Source organism: Octodon degus, unplaced genomic scaffold (genome assembly GCF_000260255.1).
Source record: "Octodon degus isolate 3935 unplaced genomic scaffold, OctDeg1.0 scaffold00004, whole genome shotgun sequence".
NCBI classification, from domain to species: Eukaryota; Metazoa; Chordata; class Mammalia; order Rodentia; family Octodontidae; genus Octodon; species Octodon degus.
In genome coordinates, this window is record NW_004524580.1 from 29,450,978 (window position 1) to 29,462,183 (window position 11,206).

Sequence of the window (11,206 nt, forward strand, 5' to 3'; positions counted from 1 at the left end):
TGGCCAAACCAGGGATTGAACTCAGGCCCCTGTGCTTGCCAGAGAAGCACTTATTCTACTGAGCCATCTCCCGGCCCCTATAAGTCTCATTAAAGCCTCCAACCTTTCATTCTCTCCACTTTATAAATAAGGGTGATTAGGCTTATTATTTATGGGCTCAAATTCATATAAAAGTAGACTTCAAAGCCATATCAATTTAGTGTGCAAATCTATTTTGTACCACTTTCTGTTGACTTACTGAACAAGAAATGGAACTATAAATAATTTTTAAAGTAATTAAATGAAGGAAACCTAGTAGAATATCTAAGACTATTGATTTCCTGGGTAAATAGCCAACCAAAACTTAAAAATGGTCATTCTGGAGAAAAAACTGGGTGTGGAAAGGGGTAGCTGTTAGTTGCACTGTAAGCCCTTTGTACTTTGAAACTTTATTTATTAATTTTTAAAATTAATTTTATTGAGAAACAGATAGCAATGAAACACTTTCAGAACAGGTTAGTAGGACAGTTACAATAATTAATACATTGCATATTGTCTTTGTGGTAGTTATTCATAATATAAGATGTAGACATGATATTTTAATTCTCATTGAATTAAGAGAAAGTAGCTGTCTATCGATCCTAACTATTTTGTATATGCAGACACATATATATCTTCTGAATAACTATATATTTACATTTCACTACAAAATGATCCTTTATTTATATCCCCCTTTTTGTTTAGTTTTGTCAGAGATGGGTATTCCATTGCCACTTAAATATTGTAGTTGTTTGAATTCAGCAAAATAATCCAATATAGTCCAGTAGTCCATAATAGTAGTGGGTTATCCGTAGGACTGGCAATGGCAGAAGTTGTTGACTTGAGCTTTTACAGCTCAGCATATTAATATGGCTTTACTTTTTATACCTCTTTTTCATACTTTTCTGCTGGATGGTTAAGACCAAGATAAAGCAAGACAAAAATAACAAAAAATGTAACTTTTGTATCTGCCAACATCAGTCAAATTCTCTCAGAATTTACCCTGAAACCCTATACAGCAGTTCATAGATCCTTTGTCAGTGTCAGCCATGTGGATGAGTCACAGCCATTGCTTGACCAATTTGCTCTCCGTAAAAGCCTGATAGAATGTTTTCTCTCCATGTGACTCTCCTTAGGCACATTATACATCATCAGTCACATTCCTCTGTGGCCCTATAATCTCCTTGATCAGAAAATTTGGGACACCACTGAGTTACAGGATGTTATAGTACAGGTTCTCCTATGTCCTGAGTCCTCACTGACCTTGAAAGACTAGGGTCAAAATGTTGGCTCTCCTTGCAGCCCTTCTTTTTCTCTAATTTTTGATCTTCAAACTTAGATTGTTAACCCTTCAGAAGAGAAGCTTAATGGTATTATTACCCTATAACCTAGGCAGTTGAGCTTAACCTCACTATCTGTCTGAACATCAAACATCTTAGACATAATATGGAACAGGCATCCAGTATTGATATGTTAAACTTTAAATCCCTACAGAATGTGAAAAAATAGAAAACAAAAATAATAAAAAATAGTCATAAACAATTACATATTTTTACACAGAAATTTAGAAATCTAACCATATATAGCATTGTAAAAGGACAGACCTAAGACTTTTTTTCTTGTCTCTTGTTTTCATTCACTACCCTTTTTTATATTTTACTCTTATTTTTTAAACAAACATTTACTTGAGAGACAGTATAGCAGTAATTGATACAACATTAGAAGCAGTACATATTTAGAAGACCAGAATGACAGGTATTCTAAACATGGCCCTACTATTACACATTGCTATCTTCAGTGTAGTTGCTTAGTTCACGGATATCAGCACATATATAGTTAGTCAGGGTAAGAAATCCTGCCAATTAACTGCAAGTTTCAAAAATCTGCTCAAGATTCTCAGCATCATTGCCTTAATCATCTTGTACATATAAATGCATGGTTTTGCCCCTGTCATGTTTCCTAGCTTTTCTCCTTGCCCTCTCTTCATTATTTAATTCTTAATTTCTCACTTTCCTTTTAATTGTGTCATAACTTTCTATTTTAATTTATTCTTTTGAGTTCTTACACTAGGGAGACTATATGATATTTACACATGTGTGTCTGGTTTATTTCTTGTATATCTTCAAGTGGCATCCACTTGTATATGAAGGCTTCGAGTTTATCATTCTTTATAGCTGAGTAATACTCCACTGTATAAAAATACCACATCTTTTTCACCCATTCCTCAGGTGATGGGCATCTTGGTTCTTTCCAAGATCTGGCTATCACAAATTGTGCTGCTATAAACATAGGTACACATATATCACTATGATATGATGTTTTCATGTCCTCCAGGAAAATTCCCAGTAGGGGGATAGCTGGTTTGAATGAGATTTCCAGTCCTAGGTTTTTAAGGAGTTTCCATACTGATTTCCATAATGGTTGCACCAGCAGTGGAGAAGGGTTCCTCTTTCCCTACAGCCTCTCCAACATTTTTTGTTTGTTGATTTCTTTATGATAGCCATTCTTTCTGGGGTGAGATAGTATCTCAGTGTTATTTATTACTTGATAAAAATTTAATTAATTAGTTTATTTAATGTGTGTGTGTGTGTGTGTGTGTGTGTATTTGGTATAGCGTCTCACTACACAGATCAGACTCATAGTGTTCCTCCTGTTTTCAGCCTCCCCAGCACTGGCATTACAGATATGCGCCACCATGCCTGGATTCTGTCACTAGCTCAGCATGCCCTGGAGTGGGGCCAGCAGGGCATGCGGGACCAGGGATTGAACTCTGGTCCCCAAGCTTGCCAAAGCAGGTACTTTGTCCTCTGAGCCACCTCTCCGGCCCAGATAAATTTTTTAAAGACCATAAAAAACACATGACCTATCATATGCCTTTCACAGACATCTTGAGATGCCTTAATAGGAGGTTTGGAAGAAAAACTGGGGCATTGCTTAGTCTCTCTATTACTATAATGTGAAATTACAGTACAAGTCCATTAGGTGAGCGATGACCGTATTCAAAGCTTCGTTTTAGGCTTGGTAGAGGTAAAAGATGGGTGCGCTTTGCCCTCCAGTCCAGTAGAGGGTGCAAGCAACACGGCGGTAGAATTAAGGCTTCCAGTTTTCTCTGTCTGCTCCAACTGTGGTAAGTCCGTTGCCAACCTATTTAGAATGGAAAATACATATAGCAAAAGAGAAAATATAAATTGCCATGGGCTCAGTGGGCAGAAGTACAGCCTTTACTTATTAGGATCAAGATATACTTCCTGGGCTGGTGAGATAGCCCGAGGACTAAGCGACTGCTTAGGCAAGTGCAGGGACCCGGGTTCAATCCCTGATCCTGCATGCCACACTGACCCCACCCCTGGGCAGGCTGAGCGAGCTACTGAGATTACCCAATGGCATGGTGATGCACGCCTGTAATCCCAGCTCTGGGGAGACTGAGAACAAGAGGAGCACTACAAGTCCAAGCTACATAGGGAGACTCTGTACCAAATACAAGAGAGAAAGAAAGAGAGAGAGAGAGAGAGAGAGAGAGAGAGAGAGAGAGAGAGAGAGAGAGAGAGGCTTCCTGAAGCAGTTTGAGGTGGGTCTGTAACAGAAATGACTTGAGAGAGATGCGGATATATTTGCTGAGAAACTTGTGCTTAGAACTCTTCTATTGTTGCTGTTGCTGCTGCGGCTGCTGCTGCTGTTCCTCTTGTGCTTAGCTAAAATCCAAGTTAGATGAAAGTCTAAAATTAATTTTTGAACTATTATTTGCCCACTGAAGACCACTCATGAAATGCAGGCGCATTGTCAAGGCTGGTTTCATTTTAAGCTTTACTCGGCCCGCAGAATCGCTGCAAATAGTTGAGGGTAACCGCTGTGATTCATGGCGTATGACACAAGCTGAAGCTCAGTTGCGAGGTCAGATGGATTTTATAGCAATTTTAATTTCTTTTAATTGTTCAGTCTGTTTTTCACCTCTTGAGGATTCTTTTAAGCTTCCCTCTTATGCAACGTTTTTGTTTAGCTTCCTCGGTGTTGCTCTTAGTTGCGTATTCTTTGCCGAGGCTCTGAGTTACAGTTTGGTCTCCACTCCGAAACCGTGGCATCTTCCGCCTCTCACCTAGTGCTTTTAGATCTGCGGATTCGTTCGTTTCGTTTTGCTTCCCGGTGCAGCTCAGGCTGGCCTCAGATTGGCGGTGATCCTCCCGCCTTAGCCTCGTGCCTCGTGAGTGCTGGAGACGACTCTGACTGTGGGGAAGAGCGCAAGCTCTTAACATTTTAGAGAAAATGTCAAAGCTATATGCGTCACAGTAAGTTAATATCAAAAGCACAAAGTCGCCCCGTCACATCTCGCGTCCCGAAGTCCCTGAGCTCCTGTGACTTAGGCACTGCTCCCTGCGGTGGAGGCTGTGGTCTGCGGGGTTCCGTGAAGGTGGCCTTCACCCCAGTCCCCTGCCAGCTGAGAACGCCCTTCTTCTGCAGCGCCCCTACTTTGAGCTCAAGGGTTTCATGAGTGGCTTACTGCTAGAGGCCCCCCAGCCAACGATCTCTTCATAAAAGTGGACTTTGTGTTGGAGAGCAGAGAGGAACAGAGGCGCCTTGTACACTGGAGATTATGAATACTGTCTTCATGGTTGTCCTGAGGAGGATGTTACATCCTGCAGCTTGGAGCTGTTTGCTTTACCCAGTTTAAGATTTGCATTCATTTACAAAAGTTTCTTTTAGATTGCATATTTGATATCTATAGTGTGATATCGGTAGCCTGTTAGGTCTTGAGTTCTGACCTCTAGGTAATTATTATGTTTCATTGTTCTAGTCTGAGGTTTTTAATGTCATTAAAGTTATAAAATGTTTTGTGCTTATTGAGGAAAACAGGATAAAAGATAAAAAAATTTTACCCATAATTTCACAGCTGGCCATGACTCTGTACCCATGTGGAATATTTTCTTTCTGTTCTTTTTTCTAGTCTAGTTTTTTAATATGCTTAGGACATGCCTATGCCTATGTCTATAGGTTGTGAAGCTGACACTGTCATACCCATTTCTATAAGGATGAAAGCCTGTATCACCTTCTCATTTTCTCATGTCCCTAAGAATTCTTTCAGTGTAGGACCTAGTGACATGCATACCTCCTCAGTGTTGCTTTTGTGACTTTTTGTACCTCTGTACTGTCCCCTGACTTTAAAAATTATTAAGATTTTGTGGAATTTTACTTACAAAAAACTGTAGTTACCTGGTCATCAGACCTACTTCTGGAATGCATTTAGGAGCTTATGAATGTGACAACAAATAAACAACTTGCGCTCCTGTGTGTTAGTGCACTCCAGAGGTCATCGCTTGCTTAGTCCTACAGCGGCTCTTGTCTTGGTCTGAAGGAGTAGCATATGAGGCTATTCTTTGGGTTCTGTTATATTTATTGGGTAAGTGCAGTCTCTTATTTTCAGCAGTGTGCATGTGTGACTGCTGGGACACAGGTGGATAAGGATTAATAGGAAGCACGTGACCTGGTGGCCTCTGGACCTCTCAGTGGATGTGAGGCTTTGGGAAAATTGCTTTATCCCAGTGTCCCTCCTTTTCTAGGTTAAAGACTGAGAAGATAAAAGACACAGCACAGCACCTGGCAGATGGTCACTGTTGAATATTCTTGTTATTTTTTGTTGTTGTTGCCTTTCTGAGCTCTTTGACCACAGAACAGAACACAGCAATTGATCATCCAACCAAGAGACAGAAATACAGGAGGGCTTTTCTCTAGCTCTTTGAAGTATCTGTCCATGAGGGGAAAGACAAACATCTTGTTTTAACTGTGGCCAATAGGATCTTTGTGTGTCCTGCCTGAAAAGATGTCCCTTGGGTGACGTAGATTTGGCAATGAAGTGATGGCATTGAAGTTCACACTGTGTCTGCCTCCTGGGGTCCCTCAGAACTGGTTTATAACGCCCTGCTCAGTGTGTGTCATGAGGTATCCTCTCTGTGCGTGCCAGTGTCACTTTCATGGTCATTATGGATGGAAGCGAATAGCAGGAAGTAGCTTCCATCTATTGAGTATGGACTCTGATGGCCAAGAGCTTTATGTGCATTATTTCATTTCATCCTCATGGCTGTAATTATCATCCCTATTTTATAGATGAGGAGACTGAAGCTTTAGAGAATTTGGGGGTGACTTAAAAGAATTTGGATGCTATTCTCTCTGACTCCGGAGTCTGAGCTGGTAGCTATACTTATTGCCCTAGGTACTTGTTTCATGAGGATTGCCTGGCTTTCATTCATCCAGCCCACGCTGGCTGAGGGCCTACTGTGTGCCAGGCAGTGTTTCAAGTGCTAAGACCCTGCCTGCCCGAGGTGCAACTTTCCTTCTATCAATTGTGGATGTTTCCCTCCTAAAGAGAGCAGCCATCAAGGCAGTGACAGTGTCTTCTTTCGGGACTATAGGAAGGTGACTGATATGACCAAGTCCACTTTTTGAGCTTAGGAAAGCATTATTTCTCAGAGGATACTGGCAGCTGGGGCACACCTCATGGTGTCCATCATTGTCTGGTTTAGCATTGGCCTTTCGCTTTTGCAAATCATCAAACTGGAGATGAGGATTCTGCCTGGTTAAGAAGCATTTAGAAGGTGTATTCTTGTTAATGATAAAGCTATTGTTTGATATCTTGGTTCTTTGGCTTCCTCAGATGTTCTGTAAGTACTTGGAACAGCAGAAAACTTTTCCCCAGTACTTGGGATTGAACCAAGGGCCTTTGCACTGAGCTAGTTTCCAGCTCTTTCTAAAATCACCAAATTGCTCAGGCTGGGCACAGACTTGTAGTCCTCTTGCCTCAGCCTCCCAGAGTGCTAGAATCTTTTTCATTTAGAAAACACCAAATTCATCACACAAACCCAATGCAAAGGGGGTAGTTATTTCATAGAACCAACAACAAAGTTCTGGTACAGTTGAAAAAAATAAAGGATGTAACAGGGAGGTCCAAGTGTGAGAGGAAAAATATGGATACTTTGTTTTTTGTATTATCAAGAATAGTAACTCCTGCCTAAAGAACTAATTATTATAATTTGGAAGAAAGTGGTATTATAAAGTATTTGTGTTGAATGTCACTTTTATTCCATGTGTAACTGAAAAGAATTTTAAATGTCCTTGGATGGAACTTAACATGTTATCTTTTTCAGCCAGGAAATGATTAGTAAACACTACAACTAATATAGTGTAAAAAAAATATTAGTTTATTTTTGCTTTAAAAAGATAAGTGAACCTGTTCTTTTTCCATTAGGAACAAACAGCATGTGGATAGTCCTTGTTTCTTTTGTGGTTGTGGTTTTGTTTTGTTGCTGTTGTTGCCTTTTCTTTCTAAGTTGTTTATGAAAGAAGGAGGATGAACTAGCTGTTCCTTTGAATTTTGACCTTGCTTCTCCCAGGGCCCGAGTACTGGGCTCTCCGCTACCCGTTGCAAACTCCATGAATATCTTTCATTTCTCCAGAAGGAGGTGTGGATTTGCAAGGCTGCCAGCTGGATATGCAAACACGCCCTGACGGCCCAAAGAGTGGTGTGGACTTTTCAGAGATTCTTAATGCAATACAAGAAAGTAAGTTTCACTCCAATTTTAAATTCACCATGAGAGGAGAAATTATGGGAGCACTGGGGATGGGGATAAAAGAAAAGCAGAAGCCTTCAATGCCAAGCCTTAAAAAATAGTAATAGAATGGGGTTCTGGAAGAGATATTGTGGTGTACAGAATAATTTCAAGATTAGTAGAGACTATGAAATAGGAGTTTAATTTGTGAAACTGAGCCACATAACATCAAGGTCTTTGAAGAATCCCGTAGCTGAATTACATATTTTGTGTATTTAGTTAATTTCCAGGGCTATAATATTTTATATTCCTTGATTATAATGCAATAAGAAACTTTAAGGAAGCAAAATACCATTTCTCTGCTCAACATCAACCTAGTTTGCTAGAACTGGGGTAGAGTCCCCAGAACAGTGCCAGAGCCACTGACAACCAACCATGTCTCAGAAGTGAACCCCTCATGTCTAAAATTTTGATCTGTCAAACCTAACTCTTCTCAGACTCTTTGTAATTTTCACTAAGAATTTTATTGTGATTAAAAACATTCACCCGAACTGCAGGCCTAGCACTGGGGAAGTCACTACACTCATGTTGTTCAAGTTCTGGAAGGCAAAACTCCCTTCTCACCATCCAGAATTAAATGTCAACATCAGATTTGAGGGGCTTGGATATAAAGACCCTTGCATAAAGGACCACGGTGCATTTTTCTACTTTGGGTTTGGGGTTGTTGCATTTCTGTACTTACTTTACTTATTTATTTTTTCTGCCACTGGGGATTCAGCCCACAGCCTGCCACAGGCTGGGCAAGTACCCTAGCCCCAACCTACATCCCTAACCTTGTGGTAATGTTATTAATAATTTATCATTTTACCAGTTGATATCTGCATTATTCACTGTACTATTTTTTTAACTTCATGAGGGAATAGCTAAACTTCATAGGTGGCAGCCCTGAGGACCATGGGAAGAAAGTAAGTAGCAAAATAGTGAGTGCTGCAGGTATGAAGGGCAGACTGAAAGCTCTAGCGCGTCCTTCAACCCTTCAGGAATGCGTTCAATTCAGGATTTAAACACAGTAAGGTACAGGATCCTGAAAGTGAAGATGAAGCTGCTTTTGAAAGGAGTATTTTTAATAAAGAATACAAGAACCATTTGTTCTGGCTAGACAATCCCTGTATTCAGTTAATAAATAAGAAAGAACAAATTTCTCCCCCAAGAGAATAAAAATCAAATTAATAGACACTGAGGAGAAAATTAGTTTTCATAAAAAGCTATAAAATTATGCAATTATTTCATTTGGTTTGAAAGATGATAGGTTGTACAATGCTCAAAAGTTTCAAGGATTTGTTTTTCAGTAAGTGCTAAAATCTGGCTTTTATGTTAGAGCTGGAAATTAACTTAATAAATGTTTGGAGGCTACATGAACTTATATCAAAATGAGCTAATGGTTTACAAAAGATGATTGTATGGCAATGTTTTATTAGCAGATCTTCATAAAGACAAGATTGTTTATGATATTAACTGTGTTACACTTTAGAATGATCTCTCTGTAAAGAGGTAGATAGATATAAGTTTATGAGTACTTTCTATTTAACTTCCAAAATAAGAAAATGGGAATTTTATTTCATTTTAAAATGAAAATCAAGATCTTTATAGATTGCACATTTTCTAATACTGATGAAGTTACCTATTTACTTTCTTATTATAAAACAAGTTCTATGCTAAGTAGAATTGGGAAGCTGCCTACACAGGCTGGGTCTTTTCTGATGATTTAGGCCATTTCTGTGCCTTTAATCTCTACCTAGGTTCTGAATAAAACTCCTACATTTAGCCAGCTCTCTGTAATATATAATACAAAAAGGCATAGCATGACTTTTGAATGGAAGTATCTTAGAGTGTTGTTTCTAGAAAGCTTTGGAAAAACAATAAGCAATGATGCAATGAATACAGAATTGTGAACATCATCCTCATTCCTTCTCTACAGATACTTTTATTGAGATTATCAAGATGATAGGAAGATTGAACTACTTTTTAATTTCAATATTTTTTAAAATTTTGTGGCCATATATCTATAGCCTTCAAGATCAAGCTGGAATAGAAGTGTCAGAGGTGTGTGTGTGTGTGTGTGTGTGTGTGTGTACGTGTGTGTGTGTGTGCATGCATGTGTGTGAGTGTTCAAACAGAGAAAAAGACACAGAGACAGAAAGAGAAGAAATATTCAATAATTATAGGAGTGTGTGGGGGAGCTTCCAGCTACCCTGTGCCGGCAGGACCTACCCGTCCCAGCACAGGTGCAGCATGGGTGAGACCCTCTTCCACCCCCTTGGGATGCCCCCCACCACTCCATTTTCCCCTTCACCCCTCCCACTGAATAGGAATTTCTGTCGCGTTATGGTAACTCCCAGATCCAGTCCTGGGCGAGGCCCAGTGAATGTGTGGGAGAGCTACCTCTCCCCCCTACTCCACTTTGTCCCCTCCAGACTCAGCTCAGGCCTGGCATACAGGCCTGGAGTGAAACCCTGCAGCTGCAATCATGCAAAGAGTGTACGGGACAGAACCATCCAGCTAGTCCAGGAACAGAACATCTTGCCAGAGGGACACAACAGGTTCACCCCCAAGGGCAGCAGCAGGAGGGAGCTGAGCCAGACCCAAGCCAGGCACAGCTGGATAAATCCAAACTTTGTAGATCTGCACCTGAATTTCAGTAGGTGCTAAGGTTATAACTGTACCAAAGATCAACAACAAAGGTCAGAAGACAGTGCTACACAAAATGACAATGAGAAGGAGAAAAATACAATCTTAGAACCCAAGCCCACCCATAACAAGTACAGAGGACACCAACACAGAACAAATTGGGAATCACAGCTGAAATCAATGAATCAACAGTTTCTGAAATAAAGAAACAGCTGCAGAAAGGTATAGAGGAACTCAGATTGGAAATGAAAAAAGAAATTACTGAATTAATAACATCTGTAGTAAAGAATCAAATGCAGAAACATATGGAAGAAACCCAATGCCCACCCAGAACAAGTGCAGAGGACACTAACTCAGCTCAAAAGTATGAATTAATAGCATCGATAGTACATTAGCAACAGCAGAAAGTCATAGAGGAACTCAGAGCAGAATTTTCTGAAATAAGAAAATAATCCTCTGAACTCATAGCATCTGAAGTAAAGAATAAACTACAGAAACATAGGGAGGAAAGCCAATCTGAAAAAAAATACTGCAGTAAAAGAATTAATAACTGCTTCTAAAGAAGACATAGGTAAAAAAAATGGAGGCGATTAGAAAAATGGCAGATTCCTTAAATGAGCAATACAGGAAAGAAATAGAACACATGAAGCAGAGTCAAAGAGATAGAGAGGAATTTAAAATCTCAATCACAAGCTTGCAAAACCATTTAAGTCAAAGTGAACAGAGTTTCAAATCTTGAAGATGCTGGTGCAGCTAGTGAAAAGGTAAGAAAGGATCTCTTAAAAACAACTAGGATGCAGGAAAAAATAATCCATCACTTGCAAGATGATGCAAAGATGAACAATGTGAAACGAATAGGCATCAATGAAAAAGGAGTCAATACAAATGACATTAAAAAAATATGGGCAGAAGTAATAGCAGAAAACTTCCCAAATATGAGGAAACAATCTGACATTCAGGTAACT

The 11,206-nt window shown here is 39.7% G+C and overlaps 1 protein-coding gene across 1 annotated transcript in view; it reads left to right on the forward strand.

Annotated features, from left to right (window-relative positions):
• Ano4 (anoctamin 4) overlaps positions 1–11,206 on the forward strand; it is a 318,013-nt gene that overhangs the window by 125,801 nt on the left and 181,006 nt on the right. Inside the window, exon 3 of the mRNA XM_004623837.3 lies at positions 7,461–7,565. Coding sequence (XP_004623894.1) covers positions 7,461–7,565 — 105 coding nt within the window. The remainder of the gene's footprint in view (positions 1–7,460; positions 7,566–11,206) is intronic.